Source organism: Drosophila pseudoobscura, chromosome 4 (genome assembly GCF_009870125.1).
Source record: "Drosophila pseudoobscura strain MV-25-SWS-2005 chromosome 4, UCI_Dpse_MV25, whole genome shotgun sequence".
NCBI lineage: Eukaryota > Metazoa > Arthropoda > Insecta > Diptera > Drosophilidae > Drosophila > Drosophila pseudoobscura.
This window is the reverse complement of record NC_046681.1, coordinates 10,002,613-10,028,465: the sequence shown is the minus strand read 5'-3', so window position 1 is coordinate 10,028,465 and position 25,853 is coordinate 10,002,613. Positions and strand designations below refer to the sequence as shown.

The 25,853-nt window shown below is 43.4% G+C and overlaps 1 protein-coding gene and 1 long non-coding RNA gene across 2 annotated transcripts; one reads left to right on the top strand and one right to left on the bottom strand.

The window, feature by feature from the left end:
• Nucleotides 1-1,125: 1,125 nt before the first annotated feature.
• On the bottom strand, nt 1,126-1,891 carry LOC117184019 (uncharacterized). Its single transcript, XR_004469164.1, has 2 exons — nt 1,479-1,891; nt 1,126-1,418 (listed from the first exon to the last, which is right to left on the bottom strand). It is a non-coding gene; the product is annotated as an uncharacterized lncRNA (long non-coding RNA).
• A 12,402-nt stretch (nt 1,892-14,293) lies between these two features.
• mid (midline) lies at nt 14,294-20,489 on the top strand. The gene is made up of 4 exons (XM_001357434.4): nt 14,294-14,870; nt 16,616-17,093; nt 18,317-18,602; nt 19,134-20,489. The coding sequence occupies exons 1-4, from the start codon at nt 14,654-14,656 to the stop codon at nt 19,953-19,955; spliced, it is 1,803 nt and encodes a 600-aa protein (XP_001357470.3). The 5' UTR covers nt 14,294-14,653; the 3' UTR covers nt 19,956-20,489.
• The last annotated feature ends 5,364 nt before the right edge of the window (nt 20,490-25,853 follow it).

Below are 25,853 nucleotides of genomic sequence, written 5' to 3'. Positions count from 1 at the left end.
CTTATGACACTGTAGCTTCATGCAGGGCTCTCGTGTATCTTCAAATTTCTATCCAAGATCTCTGCCTCATGCTTTCCAAATGTTGCCCACTCTTTGCCCTCATAATTCCCCTCAACGGTACATCCAACAGTTCATCCCAATCTGATCTAACTGTACCTACAACCCAGTTAACCAACAAACCCTGAAGTACCTACAAATTTCTACCCACTATCAACACATTTTCATCTGGCAAAACCCCGAAACCCAAGTCACGATGTCAAGACAACTCCGGCAATGCTCCGTTGAATGCAAAGCCCAGGGAAATGTCAAGTGTCAATCAAAAGCTCTGCAGGGGATCCCAGGCATTGGACAAATGTGAGTCCGCTGCTGACATCCTTGGCGCCAAGCGGCCCTGACAGGCCCGACAACTTCGTCGCGGACTCGCACTCGGACTCGGACTTTGGTCACCTTTTTTCCGGCTTGTGCAAGCAAAAACTGTTTATCATTGCCTAATAGAGGCGTTACCCGCTTTGGACAACCAAGATTATTAATTACTCTATTTTCCAGCCCCGCCGCACAAAAATAAAAACGAAAAGCGGAAAAGGAAAAGGAAAACCGGCATGGGCAAGTGCCGCCCATTGACTTTGAGAACTGACCCCTCTGCTTATTACATTTTAATTGTTTTACAATTTTTGTATATTTTCTGGGTGGCGCCTATTAGCATTTCGTTGGAGTGGTGCCCCTGCCCCGCACCACGTGGTGCAATTCCCAAACTCCCTCACGAAACAGCAACCACAGGAGAGGCAGCCACCGCAGCAGCGGTTGCGTCTGATTTTAACCATAAATTATTCAGATAAGCATAAGTGTGTGTCTGTCTTTTTCTACGTATATCTCATTTTTTTGGCTGTAATTGTTTTTCGTTGGTCATGACGGCTGCTTGGGGTAGGGGCGGGGGCAGTGGCTGGGGCAGAGGGTGGTTGCAACCATTTTGGGAAATGTAATGCCCAGTTTTTCGGCTCGGGAAAGGCCGCGTAATTGGCTGAGACTCGTTTCCAGGTGTGGATTACTAAACAAAAGTTAATAGAAATTATTTGGCTGTCGAAAATATAAAAATTTTCCCGTTGGTACCATTTTCTAACATTTCAATTCCTTTTATAGATCTTCATATATTTCAAACATTTATTTTTTATGCCACCGACAACAGGGACTTCGGCACACCAATCCCCGATCTCAAGGCGCCCCACACATTCTCCGTATCCAGGGCAGCCGTGCCCTGAGATAGTTCTCTGATCGTAGATGCAGCCCACGATATCCACAGCTGCTCACAAGTCCTGTAATCGTAATCCCTTCAAGGCCCCCAACTTCAAAGAACAGTAGATGGGGGGCATGCAATTTATGCTGAATAAATAATAACTTCTTAAACTCTCATATATCTATAACTGGCGAGAGAAATGTTGAGGATCAGTGGATGAGCTTACAATGGACACTGTAAAGCTTACCATTAAGAAATCCAATCAAATCAGTCTCCTACTAGAACCACAGTCCTGCTACAGTACTCGAACTGGTTTGCGCAAGGACTCCGCTGACCATCTTGCACAGTGGATCGAGCGGGACACATGGCAAGGGCTCGACGGGACGACATTTTCACGTCGTTCCACTGCCTGTCGATAGCATCTTCCAAGATTGTGCTGACTCTCGCCAGGGGAGATGATACCCTGGCAAAGGTAAAACAAGTTCACGAGTCGTTGCATCTAAATACGATTTTGGGTCAGGCAATTTAAAATATTTTGCCAAAGTAATACCACCAAAAACAACTAAAATTTATAAACAACTAAAATTTTTAAAACACTTTTAAAAATTTCAATTTTACAGTTTTTCAAGTTCTCTCGTACACTTTCAAATAAAAACTAAAAACAGATAGGAATAAATGAACAGACACAGACATTTGATAGTAAATAGATGTTGAACACAAAACGAAGCTGATGCGATGGGGAGTATATGAAAATTTGATCAAATTTCCATGGCACAAATAAGAGTCTTAAATAAAAAAAAATATTTCAAAAACAAGTCGGATCTCTACAAGAGATCAAAGGTTTTCAATTCCAGTGAGATCGGTCCTATATGAAATCTGTTTGTAGATCTAAAGATAGGTATAATATATCTGTAATATTTGTAACAGTGACGAGTATGCAATCCTACACACCTTTTCGTATATTTATCTAACCCATTAAAAATCCTTTGTTTCAATTGAAACTTTGGGTCTAGATACTTCCGGCTGCAGAAAAGTATAACAATCTCCAAAATCAGACAAAAGTTTTCCCTTCTGATTATGTAAGCAACTCAGCGAAGCCAGCGAAAAGCAATTTAAAATTCACAGCACATTTTCCGCTGCTGCTGTAACAATATTGACAAAAAAAAACCCCCCCACCCAAAAGCGCCACCCAAAAGGGAGTAAAGGGAGTCACTGCTGCTGCTGCTGCTGCTTAAAATTCCGTGAGCATCGTTTCACAACTTTCCAAGTTGCCAAAAAATCGAAGCAGAACCAAGGAGTCGAAGGGGAAAAAAAACTGGAATAAAAATGCAGAAGCATAAATTCTCCAAGGCTTCCCTCCGAGTGGGTGTGGCAAAGCAAAGACGGAGAAACAGATAGAGAGAGAGAGAGAGAGAGAGAGAGCGAGAGTCCAAAGAAAATGTGAGGAAAATAAATGAAAATGCTCAGAGCTCGTTCACAAGAGTGCTTACGGCATCCGCAAGGAGCTGTTGAAGTGGCAAATTTGCGCAAAGCGACGCCAGAGAGGAGGACACCAAGGACACACGGACACCACCCACCCAGCCACAGTCCACAGTCCACACCACCTCCCCCTCCCCCTACCCCTCCGCTTCTGCTGCTCCTTCTCCGGTGTTGCCATCGTTACTTACAACAACTACATGCCAGTGTCAACACATACTTGGCCATTCAAGTGGGCCAAAAACCCCAAAGGAAGCTTCCGACGCTCGACGCCATATTTGTTTCTACAGCAGCACTCTTTCTCTCTCTCTGTTTTGTCATCTCTTTCACTGCCGAAAACATTTTTATGGCTTTGACATAAAAGCCAAAAAGTACAGAATGTCATTTGTTTCTCTATCTCCATCTTTCGGCCCGGCCAGTAGCCTTTCCCCTACCTTACCCTTCTTCTGTGTTGTGTAATTAACCCGTTTTTTCGATTTTTTTTTTTGCGACTGTGAGACAATAAACTTTTGTGACAAAAGGCTTTTAATGGCTTGGCGACAAAGTTTGGCAATTTTTTCGCAATTTGCCGCCACAACAATTTGCGTTTAATTAACCAAAAGTTTTACTCCGCCCGAGAAAGCGTTTAGAAATTGGCATTTGGTTGTCTTCTGCCTGTTGTCTCTCTGGCAAATTGCTGTGGAAAGTTTTTGGGCCTGCAATAAAATTAATTTTGATGAGCTTCGCCCAAAGTCGAATGTTAGACGCGGCGAAAATTGTGTGGGAAGCGACCGGATTGTGTGTCGAAACTGAAGCTAATTTTGTTTAGATTTTCACAGAAAATATCCTCTAGCACTCTAAGTTGCTGCCACAGAGATCCCTGCAATCCTCTGAAATCAAATTAAACCATAAAAATGCACATAAAACTAACAACCCCCTCTGGATGAGATCAGAAGCAGTCGTAACAACCCCCTTTCGGAACAGATCAGATCAGAGATCAACTTGCATCAACGGAAATGCGGCGTGTAAATGATGCCATCATAATATTTGGATTTCCAAACAGCAACGACGACCACATCATCCGTCAAGGGGTTAATAAAGCCCATAAAATTCTCTAAACAGATTTTCCACTGGAAAAAAGGCATGGCGGCAGGGCGGCAGGGAGGCAGGGAGTTTCCCCTAATCACATTCGACTTGGCGGCGGCATAAGGTGCACATTACTCATAATGCGAGCGTGTGAGATTCCGTATATTGTTTATTTTATATACTCGAAGGTGCACCTTCGCGTAGCGCCAACCGGCGCACAAGACTCGGAACCACCCCCATCCCGACTCCCGACTCATCCCCCTACACAGACACAGGCACACACTGACTCCAATCAGCCTAATCGCTTTGGATGCGCCACAGAGCTTAACTTTTGTTGCACCCTCGAAGGAGGGTATTATGATTTTGATCGGATGTTTGTAGCCTACAAAAAGAAACATTTTTGGATAGAAAAATATAGAAAATAATTCACAATTGTCTGCTAAGCAAATATTTGTATTAAAAGGACTATAGGAGAGAAAAAAAAACAGTAATTAAAAATGTGATGATTAAAGAAATTAATAAATGTTATAGGGTGTATTGGTTTTAATGGGTATTTCCGGGTACCCTAGTAAGACAAAGAATCATATAATTATGATAATCGCAGAAAACGTCGAAAATTTACTTCTGCTTCTTTTCTTTGGCTCCAATTGGAGTAAAATATTGAATATTCCGCTCACCCGAAAGTGCTGATTGGTACTCTAGACAAAGAATTTCCCCATTGTCTTGCGCTCGAATTCAAACATGAGTCAGAACCATTGAAAGGGTGGCTAATATACTAATGTACTTCTAAGAGATACGTTGGTTTCTAATAATAACCCTCCCAACCAATCAGATTTGTTAAGTTAAATGACATAGCTACCAAAGATATGACGAATCAATCTGTAAAAGGGTATCAAAAGTTCCGGCGCCTGGGTCTAGCCTTCTTGCTGATTGAAGTTGCTCCCGTTTCCGGTAATATTGCTCCTGTACTCACTCCTTCTGCTGCTTCGTCGTGTGGCTGTTTGCCTCTGCTGTCGTGACTTGTTGTCGCCAAAGTTGAGACTGGAACCGACAGCGAGTCATGCTCGTATATTGAGGCAAATGATAAGCAGGCCCCATCATCATCATTTTGCTACCATTTCCCACTCCCACTCCGACTCCCACTTTCCCCCATCACAGCTGTACCCTCTCCCGTACACCCGCACGTGTATGTGTGTCGCCATATTTGCTTTTATTGCCCTTGTTCTTGTTCCGTTTTTTGTTTATTATGTGATTTTCCATATGGCCAAAATGTCTGTCTCTGTGTGTGCGTGCCTTTTCGAGTTAATCGCACACAAATTTTTATGTTAATTTTCATAAATTTTATTGTCGCCCCAAAAAAGGTCTTTTTAATTAGTTTTCCTGCGTGGGATTTACGTTTTTTATGCGTATTCAGACTGGGGTGTGTGCCGTGGTGTGGTGTGGTTTTTTAAGAGTTGTAAGTCATAAAGTTGACATCAACAATATGATCCATGTACGCGAATGCGTATAACCAAGTCGAGCAGTCAAGTGTCAAATTATTTGAAGGCGCTCGGGGAGTTGTAAACGTTTAGGCAGCGAGTGGGCTAAGGAACCATAAAAAAGAAGGCACAACTTAAGGGGGATTTCTCAAAGAAATTGGAGCTAAGTTATTACATTTAGCGGACATTAAAAATGTTGTACAATATCGGAGATAGGCTGTGGAAGAAGGCCTAACAAATTCAGAAGTTTTCATTCATTAAAAATCAACAATTCTTAGGACCATACTCTCTAAAAACTGTGGAACATCTATGAATGAAACTATAAATATAATCTATGTAGAATATAGTAGTATATAGTATAGACTATCTGATCTTTGTTCCCTAACATAATCCAAAATCATTGAGAACAAACACGATTCAATTGTTCCATCATAACCAAGTGATCCTGTCTCTCTTCCGGGCTGACACTGGGGCAAATCATTGCAGAAACTGGTAAAATGTCAGGGTTATGTGAGTGTGTGTGATCGATCATCATCAGATCAGCCTCCTCCAGTGTGTGCCCTGCGTGGCGTGTGGTAAACAGAGGGAACATCCCTCTGAACTAGATCGATCAATGTGACGAGCTGTGGCAGACCGTGATTGACAAACCGACAAACAAACGAGCAAATGAACCAACGAGGATTCACAATATTTGAATAAGGCCAAATTGAAAACAGTTCCGCATTGTCTGAGCTTGCCGCAGCTGTTGCGGTGATCGAATTTTTGGTGGTCCCGTCCCGATGGGCACTCGTATTATCCCTATGATAGATGGTCGAGTCGAGGCAATTTGAGTGAGTGCGTGGCGGTTAATTTATCGAAGAACACTAATGTAATTACCAAAGAGAGTTGGCCCGGAGTCGGAGTGCCAGTGGGAGTGGAGTGGGAGTGGAGGAGTACGGCGCATCAGCTTAATCATTTCAACTAATTGCCCAGCGCCAAGCCAAGACTTTCCCGATGAAATAAAAAAGCGCTTAAAAAAGTCTGAAGTGGGCCCAGGGGACAGGACCCAAGACCCGGACGATGGCCAACAAGCCAATTATGTTGATGGTAAACAAATTGCTCACGTTCCACGTACCATGGCATCAAAATTAGTGGAAAAAAAAACGAAAGGAAAGAGCAGAGCAGAACAGAACAGAACAGAAGGACACGCCAAGCTAAAGTCTGAAACTGAACTGAAACTGAACTGAAAGATCTAATTACGCTAATGACAATGGCCCCCAGAAACTACAGAGAGTCCTGTGTGTCCTGACTCCTGGCTGATGCAATTAAACGTTTCAATTGGGCTGCGTGCGACGACGACATAAGGTCAAAGTCATCCTCCCGAGCAGGAGCCAGGAGTCAGCTGGCGAATGAATCGAATCGAATGGAATCGAACGGAATGTGAATATTCATTAAGTATCGAAAACGAAACTAAATGCAACGAAGCCATTTAGCCGCTGGCTTCTGTCTCCAGTGGCACGCAACCAAAGGCAGTAACAGTAACAGTAAAGGCATCCCAACTAAACTTAATTCAACTCAACTCGAATGAAGCAATACGTCCAAGTCCAAGCCAAGTCCAAGACTTCTTCCGTCAGAACGTAAGCGGATTTAGCGCCTGTTGACGCCTCTCAAATTTCCAGAGACCGCACACAACGCTTCATTAGCAACACCTACCAAAGAGCCAGCCAGAGCCAGAATGAGGACGATATCCTTTTCGCCATTGCATCATCAAAGGGTATGGCATGGCAGGTCAGGGCAGGAGGAGCAGGCGGCGAAGACGAAGACGAAACCCTAGACGTGTGCACACACCAAAAACATTTCTGGGCGTTGCAAACAGACCTCACATGAGGCCAAGAGATTAGGGCATTGACTCATTTGAATGGACTCGAGGCTGGCAGGGAGTGTGAAAGATTAATGTCTATGTGGAGTGTGAAAGGGCGAGGTTTAAAGTAAATTAACTTGAAGAGAATGGGGTTTATTCTATACTTTTGCACACAAATTTCTGATGGTTAAAGAAATCTTTGGCCTCAGAATCGAAGATTTCGAGGTTGATTTCTATATATATTTATTCCTATAACGACAACAATTGAATTAAAGAATTATCACCAAATAATCTCACGCTTACTTCCAATACAAATATCCTTTTCCGAATCAATCCCTTGCCTCTGACTGTCACAATCGAAGCATTGGACCCATCTTGGGCGCGACCCAAAGCCTTGAATCCATGAATCCAGAAAACCACACACAAGCAACCTAATTATGATTGATGTGGCAGAGCATAAACCAACGAAAAGTTATTCCCCTGCTCTTTTTTTGGCCATCTCTATAGAGTGCTCATTAAAACCGCATCAAAGGGCGAACAATGCATCCCCATGGATGGAAGGATGGCAAGGATTCTGGCTCAGCTCGGCTCGGCTCGTCTCAAATGCAAATCAAATATGAAATTTTTGTAATATTTTGTTGGCACAACACAACAAATTTCAATATAATGAAAAAGAGGACGCACACAGAGCGTGGAAAATGATCTATTGCCGAGACGACGAGAACAAGGACTAGGGCCTGCCTGATCTTTTCTTGGGCAGATGCTGCAGCGTCTTCCCCTTTTTTCCTGGGTCCTAGGTCCTGGGTCCTGGGTCCTGGCTGTCCCTGCTTCAATTTGAATTCAATTTAGAGCAAACGGTTCAGCTTGACTTGACTTGTGCCTTGTGACAGGAGGACTGCATGACTGGAGGACGGGGCGACAGCCCAAGAAAAGAATAGAGAGGATAGGTGACATTTGGTTTGTTTGCTTTTTCTTTTGGGAAATTTATGACAAAAGGACATGTGCAACATTTTCAGGCTGCTCTGAAAGTATTCCTCCTCCTGCTCGTACTTTTTTACGATCCTCCGGGCGACCATTTTGTGAGGGTAGAACCTATCCCCGGTCGCTGTTTCATTAATCAAATGCTGCACGTGTTCCAGGCGCTAAGAAGTCAATCTATATAAATGTATATCCCTCCCTTCTCACAGGGACGGACTCCTCCTGCAATTATACGCCCTCAATTATGTTGTGCAATGAATGAAAGTGAGATTGCGGCAAGTGCAAAAGATCTGTAGGATCAGTGGGATCAGTCCAGGAGGAGGCTCAGGCCTGCCATTGTCCCTGCTCATCCAAAATGCTTCCTACTTTCGCACTTCTTCCACTCTGGGATCGGGCTTGGTCCTAGGCTGCACCTGTGGCTCCGGCGCAGTTGGTGGGCGCTGGCAAAGGATAATTGCAGGCTTCGGGCGTGGCACACCCCTCACGGAGGTGGTGGGTGTTGCGCCTTTAGCGGCTTAATTCTGCCTCTGGAAATACTCCTCTGTCCGGCGGTTGAGTTCAAACAGAGGAGACGTTTTCCTTCTCAGCTGAGGAACTGTTGTAATTGACACCTTAGGCACCTTAGAGGCAGGATCAACCGCACTGGGGCAGGTCTATTGTCAAGGGCGGTGTGTTTGATACTGCCCCAGGAACTGGCAGATATTCGCAGAAATTGCAACTACAAATGGCCCGCTCAGGGGATTATATATTTTGGAATGGAAAATAAGTACATTTTGGAATTATTAATTAAATGTAAGACTTATTTAAACAGCGATTATCCCGCGAATTCAGCCTTAGCAACGCACTTAATGATACACTGAGGGAAAAATGGCATAGTAAAAAGAAATATATTTAAATTATATGTTCGGCTATTAAATACAGAGGTAAAGGAATTAAATAGAATTCACCCTAAATATTTAAATGATTTAAATATAATTTTAAATTTGTTTAATCTAATATTAAATATATTTAATTTAAATACTTTCCATTAAGGAGTTCCCTGAGTTCCACCAACTATTCGGGTCTCAGGGCTTGTTTCTCTGGGTGTAATGATACATTTAGCAATACCCCTCTAAAATGGACCATAATGTTGAAATTTCATTTAAATTTTGCGGTTTGCCTGCTCCCTGGATTGAGTAATAATTGCAAGCAAATTGCTGGGCTCCGACTGAACTCATTTTCGACACACACAATTATGGACCCTGGGCTAATCTTGGGCATCCAATCGAAAGCCGCAGCTTTTGCGCGTTTTGCAGCTGTTGGGCAGCGACTCCATCTCTGGCTGCACAGATTTTCAATTGCACATTGCCCTTTGTAATTGGGCCATGAAATGAACAGGGCTAAAACCAGTTGCAGTTTCAGTTGCAGTCCGCTTGGCCTGGCCGGCCAGGTCTGCTCGATGTGCGAGTATGTAAATTTAGTGTTAAGTTGCATAAAATGGGCGTGGTACAAGATTAAGGCCCCATCCCCTTCTCCATCTTGGACTCCAATTGCATTTTGGGGTAAATGGTAAATAAATGCACAGCAACAGAGAACAAAAAAAGGGGATCAAGCCGCAAAAGGCGTTGCCCGACAATGACATAAATTTTGAAGGAGTACGAAATGGAAAAACAAATAAATAAAATACCAAAAAAAAACTGGGCATTCGAGAGCGGGGCTTGAGAGGGCCCTCAAGTTATTTAACAAAATTACGCATCGTTTAAGTTGTGATTTATGTGGCATGAGAGGCAGGCATAGACCCAGCAGAACCCTTCGCCCTGCCAAACACTCGCCACTCTCTGAGGCAATGCCACATCAGAGATTGAGGCTCGGATTCGGATTGTTAATGAGTCAAATTACACACACAACGAAACAGAAACAGAAACGGAGACAGAAACAGAAACAGGACAGGGAGGCTGCTGAGTGGCCGCCGAAAGGTGTGACAATTGTTACCGTACACACAGATACTCCGGCAACACACACACACACACACACACACACACTCACGCAGGGATATGCAGCAAGGCTGAGGCTGGAGGCATGACTCCAGCAAGTTGGCAAAGATTTATGGGTAATACTCGTACGAAAAGGAATTCCGAGTAAATTTCCAACAATTCCTTGCGGTCTGACTCCCCCTCGCCGCTCTCCTCCTCCCTGTGTCTCTAGGTCTGGGGTTTTTTGCATAAGCAAATTACAACAAACAGAAGAGAAAACTCTCATATCGTACTTTTAGCGGAATTGCTACCGGGCTAAGGGGAAAAGAAAGGAACGGAAAAAACGAACGGAATAGTTGGTAACAAACAAAACAAAAAAGTCGGCCCCGGTAGCCAATTCCCTGGGAGGCAGAGGCAGTGCGGACATTTATCAAAGCGTCGGCTCTGGTTTGAAGATGCACTGAGACCACCGGGTCCCCAGGGCAAAGCCCGAACCCGAAACCAAACCCAAACCCAAACCCAAACCATTGGGCCACACGGCAATGAGATTCATTAATAAATTCCAGAACAAAACTTCCTCCGAAATACCGGTTGCCTCCTCCTCAAAATATTTCTGGGGGCGGGCGTTCAACTGAAAATAATGGAAAATATTTGGTAAATATTTGCGGCCAGCAAACATGACAACAAAAGATCTTTGAGTCACCGATCCCTGCCACAGGACATGAGGGAAGATGATTGGCAAATATCCTGGCCAGACAAAGAGGCACCAGAAGTGACAGAGGGACACTGGAAATGTTTGAATAAGATTTGAGAAAAGCAAAGATTATGAATTATGCATAGAAGATAGAATTTTCTATGGATTGGATTTGTCCACGATTATAGTTCTTTAGGATTTGGTAGATTTGGTAATGGTTTTGGAAGAAGACAATACTCGATTAGATATAGATACAAAATAAATATATCTTGGTGGATGGGTAAATTGAGGTGATCAAGTATCATTTATATATTATTTTGTGCACTTAATTCTTCTGTTAGTAGAACACATTGAGAATATTTATATTATTTAATAGAGAGGAATTATGTATTAAATGTATCCCAGCGAATCAATGCAGTTCCGCCTACATTTTGTACCACATTCTTGTTCGTATCACATCCAATACACGGCAGTACCTTATTCTAATGACCTCTTGTAAAAGTAATACAAAAATTGCTGCATTTCTTTATGAAATATGAAATATTCCTCTGCAGAACACATGTTGCTTCGAATTGTCTCTATACATAAAAACCTCTTCATTGCTGCCGTGGCTTCCGCTTTTACCAGTAATGCTTATCAGGCAGATTTGAAATTGAAGCAAGTGGCAAGCGGAAATTCTCCGATTGCCCCCAAAGCGAAGTGAACACGTGCCTCCCTCTTCAGCTCGAGTGCTTGAAAGAAAACCCCCCCCTTTATGAACCCTTTAAGTGTTATATGAACTTGAGAAGCGGAAATGCTGCAGACAGAATCAAGAATCAAGTCAGTTGAACCGATTCAAACACACATATTGTGAAAGTCGAAAGAAAATCCTGCACTGCACTGCAATGCACTGCACAAACATTAGATACTCGTATCGTATCTAACGGAAAGAGTGCCCATCGGATCCATCATCAATCAAAGTGACCGCCCTGAAACCTCTTAAGTCTGGACCTGGAGCAGAACTAGAGCAGGAAAATGTATCATTTGTTGGGACACGAGGGCCACCACAGTGGACCCAAGCAAAAGTCCAAGTGAAGTCCTTGCGGCCAAATTCAAAGTGAAAGTGTTCGATTACCCAAAAGAGATCGAAGATCGTTAAGATCGAAGAAAACAAGAGAGAAAGAAAATTACGGACAAAAATATTGATTGCCGACAAAGGCGAAGAAGCACTTGAGAGCCCACTGCATCCATCATAACAAGGAGAAAGTCGGCTAAGATCAGATCGAGTCGGACAGTTAGCTGGACTAATTAACAAGCGGAATTATTTATTTTTACAAGTGCCAAGTGGCCACTTCTGCAGCGGGAGGGACGGCGGCTGGGTTTTGTTTTTCCAATTTGTGTTTTCCTTGGCTTTTGACATTTTGGTGACATACGCGACTGCCACCGAGGCACACACACACACACACAGTGCGGCCCATATGGGTCGCTGGGAAGGAAATGCGGACACACACGACGTTTTCCCCGGGTGAAAGTGTCAATGTGACATGCCCACTTTGTCTCCTCAGAAAGAAAGTCTCAAATTACAGAAATCACACAACCAAATGGTTCTCCGACACAGGATAAGCGGGATTAGTGTGCTTGTTAGTAGTAGGCTCAAGATCCCCAGGATCCCAGTCACCTCTGACACCTAATGAATCTGACGAACTGTCACTAGCTGCCTTCTTTTCTTCTTCTCAGCGAATTTCTTTCCAACAAAATTAATTGGCACTGACAGAGGTCCCGATCTGGTCTGGCCTGGGAAATGGTAAATTGAAAATTGCACAATATGTTGACATGGCTTATGTGGTTTCCAGGGAATTTAAATATGCATAATTATGGTATGCTATTATACAATGCAACCGAAATAAGGAAAGAAATAGGGAGATACAAAATATCCCCGATCGATCCATAAAATATATATAATATATTGATATTCTCATGGCCATGCAAAATTGCTTCCAAATTAAACTACAAGAAATAAAGGCTGTCTTCGAAGACCATTACAGGGCTGAGTATACTGGACTTTATTTCATAGAAACAAAATCAAAAATAAATTAATTATATTGATATACTGAATATATATTTTCATAACTTGGTTATTGTGGTATTGGAACACTGACATATAGAACTAGTTTGAGATAAGAATTTGGAGCTGTAAATAAAAACTATTCTTGATTTTCGTTTAAATTCTTGGTGTAGTTCTTGTGGCTTAAGTGTATGAGCCCCACTGTATTTTAAGGGTTGACTAAGTATGGACAGTCCCAAATATTATCCTAAAAAAAGCGCTCCATTCTGAAGCGTTTAAAATCAAGGTAAGAACAACATATGAGTGCGATTTTAATATTTTTTCCAGGCCTAAATTATACAAAAGTTTTGAGACTTTCTGGGAAAATAAAACTTTTGAATCTTGTTGTTTTTGTATATGTATTTTGATACGGTATTAAATCTTACATCAAAATATTCACTGTACTATATTTACATACTACATTTTTTTAGGGAACATTCACAGAAAATTTAAGAGAGTTATTCTATCCTCTACTGCTTCTAGATACCACATATCAAAGATTCCAATAATTTAAAGAATCTTTTGTGTATTTAAGATTATTTTTACGGGAGAAATGCTAATATTTCTATAATCAGGTGCGAATGGTTGCCAAACATTTTCAGATTGCCCCTTCCATATCCCATTATGATCTTAACCTTAATTCAAAGTCCATATCCATGTCCTGCTGGGGAAGGAAGGTGGTCGAGGCCCCTGACAGACGCATGAAAAGCGTGAAAAAATCAAACGAAATGAATAATGAGAAAAGTGAGAACCGAAATAGGTGGACCAGGAACCACTCAATGATTGAGTGAGTGCGGAACGTGTTGGGAACCAGACGAAACGAAACACACTCAAACGGCAGGCAGCAGGCGTGGAAGGAAATAGCACGGGCACGGGCACGGACACGGGCGGGAGAGATAACAGGAAACGGAATGCGACGACAACGGCGAAAAGTTGTCCAAAAAAATAGAGACGAAAGAAATGAAAAACCGCAAGCGAAACGTTTGCACTTCATAAATGAGCAAGACAGAGAGAGCGGCAGAGCGCGAGAGGGAGAGCGTGATAGAGAGAGAGAGAGAGCGCGCATGCGAGAGCGAGCTGGCAAAGCGCCGACATTTTTAATTGTAAATGAGTTATGACAAAGGGGAAGAGAAGAGTGGGGCGCGAAAGAGGCAAAAGCTGGTGAGTGACAGCGACGACGACGACGACGACGCAACCCACTCGGACGCGAGCGAGTGGAATGGCAAGAGAGTGTGTGCGCCCAAACAGGCGCTCTCTCTCGCACAAATGGCGAGAGAGAGAGCCGTACACGAACCGAACACTCCCCCGCCGCTTTTCCAATGGGAAATCTTCTGCTCGCTCAAATTCTGCCTGCCGCTCTGCATCGCTCGCACTTAGGGGTGGACACACACACTCTGCCGAGAGAGTGCTCTCTAGCCGTCCCGCTTGCACCCTCTAGGGGCTGGCAGTGCCGGGAAACTGGTTTCCCGCCTGCCATTCGCCGACCACCGCTCTGGGCTCTGACTCTGGTATCTGGTATCTGGGAGGCCTTCTCAGATACAACACGTTCCTGACACAATTCAGTTCGTCGTCGCCTGCCTGCCGTTGCGCACACACTCACTCCGCGTTGCTGCGCCACCGTAACAGATACCGTTCGCGTGCGTCTCAGATACAGATACAAAAATACACATACAGATACACTGCTAGTGTGCGACAGATACTAAAAGATACAAAGTGATAGATACTCGTGAAAGTGTGCAAAAGATGCCACAAATTCTATAAGTGCCAAGTGCTGACAAGTGACAAGATACAATATCTTCTGCCCGAACTCGAACCCTACTGAAAACCTAGGCCCCAAAGAAGACCAGACCGTCAAAATGCTGGTCGGTTCGCATCCCTATCTGTGCAACGGCGTCCTGCCACCTGTGCCCGCCGCCCCCGGAGCCAACAGCACAGCCGCCGCCGTATCAGCTGTGGCGACTGCCACGACGGGCAGCAAAAGTGCCGCCGGCTCGGCAACGGATTTCTCCATTGCGGCGATAATGGCCCGCGAGGAAACCTCCTCCAGTCGGGAGTCCTCCATCCGCAGTGCAAGTAAGTTGGCAAATCCATCTGGGAAATGGGAAATGTATCTGGAAGTTGTGGGCTGATTTGAAGATGGTTTTTTGATAGGTTTTGGGCGGGAATTCGTTGAGAAATGTTATAGGAAGAGGCGAGTTGTATCTATTACTTGTATCTACAAGGTGCTTAAGCAAATTAAGCTTTAAGATACTTTATTTATTCATATTCAACAATCTGATATGTAGTTTTCCTCTAGAAATTAGTATTTTGAAGATTTTACTTCATTTTTAACTATATGGAACTATATGCTTTATAAATTTCATGCCTACAAACAAGTATCTGCAAGCTACGTATTATTAGACTCGTTTATATAGCCTGTAGCTATTTATGAAAAAGTAATTCCTATTAAAAAGTCTAGAAATGAATTTTGAAGTGAAAAACCCATGGAAAATAGTTTATACGTTGAGATACTTATAGTATAAATAGTCGAAACTTAAGTTCATATGGCTATCTCTTACTGACTTCCCGAATATCAGTTCCAAAGCCCAACAAAGCTATACTTATAGATTCCCAAACAACTCCATTAACATTTCGGGGCATATAAATCGATTAAACACTTAAAACCCGAATGCAAAAAGATATATATGAATAAATTCTTGAGGCATTATTATTAATTGATTGCACAACTAATCTATTAGCAACTGTTGTCGCCTTTGCTTTTGTCTCAGTGCAGAATTGTGTTTAATTAGTGCTGACAATTAGTCGAGTCCGAGTCGGATAACTCGTTCCGCCCAACACTTGCCACAACACTTGCTGGCCGACCGACGGCAATCGCAATTAAGCCCAGCCAAAGATCGTTCCGAACAATCCGATAGATACAGTTTATTGGTAACAAACCAAATGTGCTGCAACGGTTGTCGGTGTCGTGCATTTATTGCTGCTAATATGCAAATTATAAGCGATATCTAAACATATGGAAGTCATATTTCTGGGCACGGGGACGGCAAACAAAGGCGGCTAATTATGTTAATTAATTTTCAACAATGTGCTTTATTTTATTAATTTTACGAGGCGCAGAAAATTAGCGACGGCCCAAAACAAAGCAAAACAAAGCAAAACCAAAGCCAAACCCAAAGCCAAGCCCGAAGCCGAGATAATGTTTCCATATTTTATGATCTTTTATCAAATATGCAACGATTTTTATTTTTATTTGCTTTTATACAATTCGTGAGTCTTTCGACGTTTTCTGTGTGGTTTTTGGTCATTTTTTTGCCGTTTGCTGAGTTTGCATTTTAACACCTTACCGTCTGGCTGTTCATTCAGCTACTCCAGAGCGGGCTTATTAGTGGAGAGCGCTGGCTTGGCTCTCCAGATGAGGTGAGGTGCTCCAGAGTTCGTTCAGGGCCAGAGAGGCAGCTCGGTTTGATCATCAGACACCTTGGAAGCAGTGGTTTGGTTTATGCAATCGCAGCTAGAGTTTCGGGCTTTTTAATTGCCGATTCTGTTCTGCGTTCAGTTTTGGCCATTAAGTCGGCGACTGTGACTGTCTCATTGTAACGCGAAGCGAAGCGGAAACTCCGAGAATATGAGACGACTCCACGCTGTCTGCCGCCGAAAGAGCCCGTCCGATAACCAATGTTGTCAACAGTATTTAGACCTACTATTCCCCACAATACCAGATAGCGCTTTCAGCTAACCGATAATTAGATGGCTTTTGTGCCCAGTGTTTTCCTCGAATCACATTTAATTTTCAATTTTCGTTTTTCTCTTCGTTTAAGGTCCAATTTCCGTGGAGGATGAGGTTGACGTTGATGTGGTTGACTGCAGCGATGCTGAGGAGCCGCCAACCAAGGCTCGTCGCCTGAATCACAGCCACCACAACCAACAGCACCACAGCCAGCAGCACCACCATCACCACAATAACAACAACAACAACAATAATGTGGCACACATCAACTCGAATCACAAGAGCCGCCACAGCCACAGCGCCGGCGCCGCATCCGTGGCAGCCACCGAATCGCAGCTGAACACCAGCTCCACCAGCAGCCAAGGACGCTGCTCCACACCGCCCCAGTCCCCCGGCACTGAGGACAGCGAGGAGCGCCTGACCCCCGAGCCCGTGCAAAAGACACCCAAAATTGTCGGTTCCTGTAATTGTGACGATCTCAAGCCGGTGCAGTGCCACCTGGAGACCAAAGAGCTGTGGGATCGCTTTCACGAGCTGGGCACCGAGATGATCATCACCAAAACGGGCAGGTAAGCAGTCGCCTCCGTCGCCTCCAAAAGTGGCATCCATCCATCAGTCAGTCAGCCAGCCAGTCAGCCAGTCAGTTCAGTGCAAACAGCCATTAGGTGAAATGTGCGGAAACGTGGGAGACTTGGGAATGGCTTTCAGTGGCTACAACTGTAGCGGAAAGAAAGTTTGTCTTCGGAGAGGAAAAGTAAATAGTATTATAGGGAATATGATTCGGAAAAATCGCTGAATCTTGAAGGATCCATTCGTTGGAACTCTGCCATTCAGTTTCAAACGTCTTTCACAATATTTTGTTTTCTTAAAACTCCATTCTCTCAATTTCGAATGTCTGCTCCTTCATCATTAACATTTTGTCCTTTGCTATTCGTATAAATTTGCTCGCAAAATTGTTTGCAATATCAACAAAAATTTCATGCCATCTCAGGGACCGTGTGCGGTCTCCCTAGAACACAATAGATGCCATACCAAACCATCCATCTAGCTATTGAATACCATACCTGCTGCTGGCTGAAAAAGTCAACCGCATTTTCGGCAACAAAAATGTTGGGCGAAAAAAAATAAGAGAGTGAAAATGGAAATGGAAAATGAGTTCGGGGCGTAGCTCTTGTCAGCGGGGAATGGGAGGGAGAATGGGAACAAGTTCAATCCGAGAGACCACGGGTTGTCCACACCTTGCTCCCACACCTGACCACACGCATGCACAGGGGACTAGAGGTGGACTAGTTAGGGACAACCCTAGGGCACACATAGATACAGAGACACACACACACACACACGCACACTCCCATGCATACTCGTAGAGATACTTTGGCTCTTAATGATATTGTAAAAATCACACCTCAGAGTCGCAGACAGTCGGGCAGCAATCAGGGCGGTCTCTACTCTGGTCTCTTCCTGCCCTGCCCTGCCCTGCCCTGCCCTGCTCCGCCCGAGGTTATGTCACAGTCCGGCTTAGGAGGGACATTAAACCACAGGATACAGTCCGGATAGTTTTCTCTATCGTGTGGGGGTTAGGGACTAAAGAGTTTCGTTATTGTTCCCATTGTCTGCACTTGTCACAGCAACGAACAAATAGAGGCACATATCCCTTCGCTTGGGTTATAAATTAAAGACTTTACTAGATGTGTGGCAGCGTACGTACTATTCCCCACCAGAAATTAATAACAAAAGAGAAAATCTAATCAAATTTTTCTACTCTTTTCTCTTCCCCTCCCTGCCATTGTAGACGCATGTTCCCCACGGTGAGAGTCAGCTTCTCGGGTCCACTGAGGCAGATCCAGCCAGCGGATAGGTATGCCGTCCTGCTGGACATAATACCAATGGACTCGAAGCGCTATCGCTATGCGTATCATCGATCGGCCTGGCTGGTGGCTGGCAAGGCGGATCCAGCGCCCCCGGCCCGCCTCTACGCCCATCCGGACAGTCCGTTCAGCTGCGAGGCGTTGCGCAAACAAGTTATCTCCTTCGAGAAGGTGAAGCTGACTAATAACGAAATGGATAAGAATGGACAGGTGAGTCGTCGTTGCCATCGCCATCGCCATAGCCGTTGCAACGTTGCAACATTGCCACATTGCCACATTGGTGTGCTGCACAGATGAGGCATCTGTAGATGCAGATGCTGAGGTAGCGATTAGCAGCGAGTGTTAAATGATTGATAATTTTGCATCAAGTTCTGGTACCGGGGAATAGGGATACGATACTCAGGGAGACCCCGAGTTCCAGCTGGAGGGGGGTTTTTGTTGATTAATGTCAATGAATTCTCAAGGAATCTTTAATATTTTTTGTATTCTTTACTTTTTAAATTTGGAATTCTTGGGAAATAGATCTGCGGATAGGTTTTAACCGTATGAAGAGGGAGGGAATTAAGAAAAGAACCCCACACCTAATGATCTCTTAGAGGTTAAGATGAAATCTGAATAGCTTTTTCCATGAGTTTAGTTCCACATTGATCTTATTTTACACTCTGCCAATCTGTATTCCCCCTCCTGGATCCAAACCGACTTACTACAATGAAACCCCCTCTTTTATCTCTCCATATCCAGATCGTTTTGAATTCCATGCACCGCTACCAGCCCCGCATCCACCTGGTTCGCCTCAGCCATGGCCAGAGCATACCGAGCACTCCCAAAGAGCTGCAGGAACTGGATCACAAGACCTATGTATTCCCGGAGACGGTTTTCACGGCGGTGACGGCCTATCAGAATCAGCTGATTACCAAACTGAAGATCGACTCGAATCCGTTTGCCAAGGGCTTCCGCGACTCCTCGCGGCTGACCGACTTCGATCGGGACCCCATGGAGGCGCTGCTCCTGGAGCAGCAGCTGCGGTCGCCGCTGCGCCTGTTCCCCGATCCCCTGATGCAGCAGTTTGCCCAGCAGGGCGATCCCACATCCATGGCGCTGTTCGAGAAGGCGCGTCAGCACCTGCAGATGTTCGGTGGAAACTCGCCGTACGCCCAGCTGATGATGCCCCAGATGTACCAGGCGGCCGCCGCAGCGGCAGGACCTCCCCCACCACCGCCGGGACTGGGCGCCTTCCACATGTTCCAGCAGCAGTGGCCACAGCTGACGGCCGGCTTTCTGGCCAGCGCCAATCAACAGGCGGCCGCCGCCCAGGCTGCAGCCCAGGCCCAAGCGCAGGCGCAGGCCGCCGCAGCGGCGATGGCTGCCAATCGAACCCCGCCACCACCACCGCCGGCCTCCACGCCCTCGTCCACCTCCTCGGGATCCCCGTCCCCCGATATGCGGCCACGTCAGTACCAGAGATTCAGTCCGTATCACATGCCCGGCCAGGGACAGGGGCCGCCGCACTCGTCCGCGGGCTCACCCCCCGCGCCGCCGACCTCCCGCAGCCCCGCCCACTAGGCCGCCCGCGCACCGCACAGTGGGACAAACTCGAAAGTTCTTGCCAAGAGCAGTATTACGCAAAAGAAACACTAAGAAAAAAGCAAAACAAAACTCGTTTAAATGTTGTAAATTATTTGTTGTTCTCCATTCGAAAGCAAGAGAAGAAAAATCTATTGCCAGAAAAATATTTGTTGTATAAATTCTGAATTATTTTTTAAGCACCTCCGACCCACTGTCCAACTTGTACAGATTCATATATATCATAGGCGTATATATGTACATTCTTCCAGCACCTTCCTCTAGAGAATTTTTGTAATTTAGTTTAATTTATTGTACAAATGTTTCAATTGTTGTTCGAAAACTCATCTCAGTGTAAAGTTAGAGCAAAATTCACACACAACTCAAACAAAAATACAAAAACTATATATAGATATGCTTCACGATTGTAAACTATATATAGTAGCTATATAGTGTAGTTATGCTATTACATCTAATGACATATTCATAGTATTAACAATTAACAATAAATTCATAGACGCTTGAGTTAGTTTATCGAAGGATTTGTGCATTTGGCGGCTAGCATAAATTTCAAGAAGAGTAAACCATAATCTGTATTCAATGTGAACGCTAAAAACGTGAAACACACACACACAAAATATTTAAACAAAAATTATTAAAACACCAAAAACAAAAAAAAAACAAAAACAAAATTAAAAAAAAAATCAAATCAAAAATAATAAAAATATGTGAACCAAAAAATTACAAACAAAAATTTATTTTCTTATTTTCTTTTATTAAATTGTTTTCTAAAAGAATTTTTGGGGGTTTTCCAGAAATTAGTTCCTAAAATATTTCTATTCAAATTCTATAAAAGGCTGTAATATAAAATATACAGATATTCTTTCTTCTTTTTTTTAGGATTAATATTTCAACTAAATTTCTGTTCTGCTGCGTTCTTTCTGGCATACTTCACAGTTCAATAAACTCCAGAACATTTTCCCTACATCTCAAGTATCTCCCAGACTCAAATTTCTCTTATTTCGCCCAATAAAAAATACTCTCCATAAATTACAGATTAGAATGCAGTCAAAACGCTCCACTTGGGTGCAAAGTAGCCAGAAATCCTGTTTAAATTTCTCACCCAATCCTCGCTAGCACACATACTATATATCCTGTTCAGTAATTCCTTGAGGGCAAGTGTCGCCTTGCCGGCAGAACAAATTGAAAGAGACTGCGGCCTGAAAGGGGCTGGGGAGATACATCTCGCACAGATACTCCTCACAGATACAGACGCACCGCACACACAGAAGAATGTTTAACGAATGCATTTTCATGGTCACTCAGAGTGAAATTTCTCATTGGATTTTCGGATTTTTCGGGCATTCTTGTTCAGACAATTCGATTGACACGCCGGAGAGCACGAGATTTAAGTGGAGTCTTGATGGATGATTGGGTCCGTGTCGGGGTCTGCGTCTGCATCTAGGGTCCGGGGTCTGGAGTGTGGATAAGCGTATGAAAATTGTATTGAAAGTTTGTTTTTGTGTGTTTGGAAATTTTCATTTTTCCCGATTTTGATTGAGGGGCTGAACTAATCAGAAATGATTGCTATGCATCACAAATTTTGATAACTATATAATACACTCACGCCCTGCAACAATGTACAAGCAGTATATATCGTATATAAGGAGAGGCAGCAACCCCCGAAGGGCTGCTCGGCTAATTATAAGGGAATTAACTGAGGGATAAACATCTTGGCCAAGAAATAATAACACTTCCTCTAATTATATGGTGAACTCATTGAAAAAGGTGCTATCGGCATTTGTCTATCTGGCACCTCTCCATCTATCCATCGCTTCCAGTCGGAGTACCGTCCTTTTGCCAAATATCCCTGTACCTGTCCCTCGACTTCCCCCCGGCTGCAGGTGAGCGAACATTATGTAGATATCAGGGGCCAAAGATCTCCGATGTGTGTGTGTGTGTTCAAGTTAATTACAAACTAATCACAAAAACCAACAAAACATTAGGCTATCGCGAGGCGGCGATCTTTACAGGAGCCACTACTACTCGCCAGCGCAGCTAAAACTACAACCACAACATACATATGTCAAATGTCTGGGTAATTTATAGGCCAAGACCGCCGCCGCCACAGATCCATGTAGCCCAAGTGTCAAAACAAACAGAGCGACGCCCCACAAGAATGGTAACAGACTCATCATTTGCCGGAGACGGGTCTGGGGCCTGGGGTCTGGGGTCTGGGCTCTGTTCCCTGGGCATAAATTTCCTTTTGGCGTTTTCGTTTTAATTTGAATGTAAATGATGCTGCAGCAGCAGCAGCATCCAACACCGACCAGCTGTGGATGTCTTCCCCCACAGCAATTTCCCGCCCTCCTCATTGGGCGAGCAGCCTCCTTTGGGGCTAAGGTTAAATGTCGGGTGTCCAACAAACAGTGACAAAATATTTAAATTCCTTTGCTGTTGGGGGGAGGCGTTTGTAAATATTTGAGGCACTTAATTGGAGGGGCGTGAGTGGGTCGGCCCGGAATTGATTTATGCTTAGGAAAGGGAATCGATTTGAAAATGTCTGGAATCGGAAAGCATTACATTTGAGCATATTATCAATTGAATTAAGGGGTGATCCGGAAGGGAATTTATATATTAATTTACCAGTACCAATACATAGTAATATAGTATGTTTTTTTTTAAGGATTCATCTTCTGAGAGCACCAAGAATGACTTTCAAAAAGTGCCACAGGCTTCCCCTGATGTATCGGAGAAAATGCTTTAGCGGTGCCACCACGCGTTCCAAGCTGAACCAGCAATCAACGCTAACCCTGCCACGCCCCACTCATTAACCCAAACATGATCGGGCAAAATGTCTAACGGTAGATGGGCCCCAGACACTTTTGCGGCATTGATGGCCAATGGTGGGGGCACGTGCGGCAAAGTGCCGCGGCACGTGTACACCCGTGTGTGTGTGTGTGTGTGTGTGAGTGTAGCATTGACATGGCCATCAGGCGTCAGACCTCAAATCCCTTGTCACCTAGGCGCCACGGTGAAAATTTGTAGAAATTAACATTTTTTGTTGGCCGCTTTTGTAATTAAATGAAATTGCATAAAAATCAATAAGAAAAAATTGTAAAAAAAAAACACAAAGAAACCGATATGCAGAGTGTCGATGATGTGCAGATTGCGAGAACACTTTGAACCCTGTCCCAGTCCCTATGGCAGGTATAGAACCCTATACCCCATCCATCTATCTATCTTTCTACCTAGCCGTATCTGGTAATGACTTTATAAACACAAGGCATGTCAGACGGGGTGGGGAGAGGGGGACTGGGACACAAAACTGTCCAACTGTCAGGCCGTTGACTAAGTAACATGCTAGGACTGGACACCGGACTGGACTACGAAATCAATTAGATGGACAGAAGCCAGCCGAGATGGGAACACAACTCATGTATCATTAACAATTTTCATGTCATATTCCGTTTATATGATATCTTGAGCCAGAACGAAGTGAACCTCCGTTCCCGTCCTGTCCCGTCGCTGTCCCGTCGCTGTCACTGTCCCAACGAATCAAACTTGTCAAAGACATCAAATATTCAAATACATTTTATACATGCAACAAATCCAGATACTCGTATTTTCGGCCTGAGGAATTCGTTTTGTTTTGTTGGGGTCAGTGTCGGACCCAATTGCCGGTAACGCCCCCACAAAAAATGACTGTTATTACAGCGGAAAATTGATTTTTGTATCAAAAAATCTTGGCTTGATTTTCTATTGACTCTAAGGGGGAGTGCGGACGAGGCGTGTGGGGTCAGCAAAGCTCCTGCCTGGCTGCTTGCGGTTAAGCATGGTCCGGTCCAAAGGGTCTCATTAAAATCCGAAAGGAAAACCAGACCAAAACTAAACCCCGCCTGTCCCCTCACTGAGCACTTAATGCCGCTCTAAATGAACATTTTTGTGGCCAAATCCTTCTCGGCCATGGCTCTGGCTCTGGCTCTAGCTGTGGCTCTCTTTGTATTCGTATTTTTGGCAATTGATTAAAAGGCTTAACCTTTCAGACAATTGGCCATTTCGGGGCCAGTCTCTGCCTGGCCTCCGCCCTCAGATCTACTCGCACTGCTGGCCCCGGCATTAGTTATAAATTAGTGCGAAATGGGCAAATTCTGTTAAATCTGGTGTGCTTAATGTGTGACTTTATGTGGAGCTGCAAAAAGTTAACATGTGTGCGCCTGGCCGGCCACTGGGAGCCATATGGGATGGGACTTTGCTTAATTGTGGAAAACTAATGCCTTGCAAAGGGTTCGAGGTGAAGATGTAATTGAAGTGGAACGAGATGGGGTAAAGTCCTTGTGAAAATATACTATTTAGGAATCATAGAAATTTAGACGTTCTTAAAAGTTATACATATTTTATGGAAATGTTTGAAAGGTATAGCCCCGCAAAGAAAAGTTCTACATATGGAAAATAGAGAGATTATTCTCAAAATAATTTATTTTATTTAATTTTGCGAACCAGAAAGTCAAAAATTTATTAGAGCATTGCCAAAAAAGCGCTTTGGATATGGAAAAATATTGAGAGGTTACAAAAATTTGTGTTTTAACTATTATGAACAAATTTTTAATTGTTTTAATAGTAGCTCTATATATTATGTGGCTGTCTAATAGATTTTAACCGGATGTAGCTCGTGAAACGGATATGTAATTTCAATAAAGAAACGTACGAAAACTGAGTTCTGAACAAATATTTACCCGATGGCATTGTGAACGTGAATTTGTAAATTTGAAACAAGCGTGTTAATGATAAATACAAATAATTTGTAATAAGTATGTATTTGTGTAACAATAAAAATTATTGTAAACGTGACTCGCGAATGTTGAGTTTCATTTACCAGAAATTTCAAGAAATTCTCAGAGATACTAAACAGAAAATACTTTTTTTTAAATACATCTCCCACAAAAAGAAAGATTTACAATAAAAAGTATACAAAAAATTGAATTTTCCCTGCCTTTATTTCAATATTCCGTCTGCTTATAAAGTAAGCCATAAATACTCCCGAACCAACGTTATGCAAAATTTTGCTATAATAAATTGATAAATATTTTGTTTGTTATTTTTTTGCCTGTGCATTGAAAAGCTGAAATTTATTAATTTCTATGATATACGCTGACATTTTGATGAAACTTTGCCATTGAGTGCAGATAAGCAGAGGAGATACGTTGTACGATATGCGATACCTTCAAAAAAAGGTAAACAGAAATACAAAAATATGTTGAAATAAATTTGTAAAATCAGAAAACGTGTTCTGGCCCATGGGGCATTCGCACAAAAACACTAAAAACAAATCGAATTAACTTCTGGTGGACTGTCTCAACAACTATCGTCTCCACACGCCCCTCTCCAATGACATAAAACTAACCGAACAGAAACCCACTTCATTAGCAGCCACGAAATGGGAATATGTCCAGGCGATCAAGAGAAAATATCATAAATACTAAACACACATTTCTGCGGGCTCGACACGAATCTGTTTAATTGTTTTCATTTCTTTCCTTTTTTTAATGGGTATAAATTATGCAAAAATCGTAAAAAACTCAGCAGAAGAGGCAAAGACTTAACAACAGCTTAAAAACAAAACATATAAAAAATGATTTATGTGTTTGCAAAACTGAAAAATAAAATAAAGATTAAGTCCAAAGCAATCCCATAAATATATATGCATGTGTGTGTGTGTGTGTTGATAATGTCTTAATAGAAATAATAAAAATAAATTAAAGATATCAACAGAATGGAGAAAGGTAAGGGCAGGGCCATCAACGAAATGCCAACTTGAACTGTGGTCGTCTCTGGTGGTACTTTGTCAGCTCTTTCTGGCTGCCTTTCTTAGCCAAGTTCATCCAAAACTTGTAACGC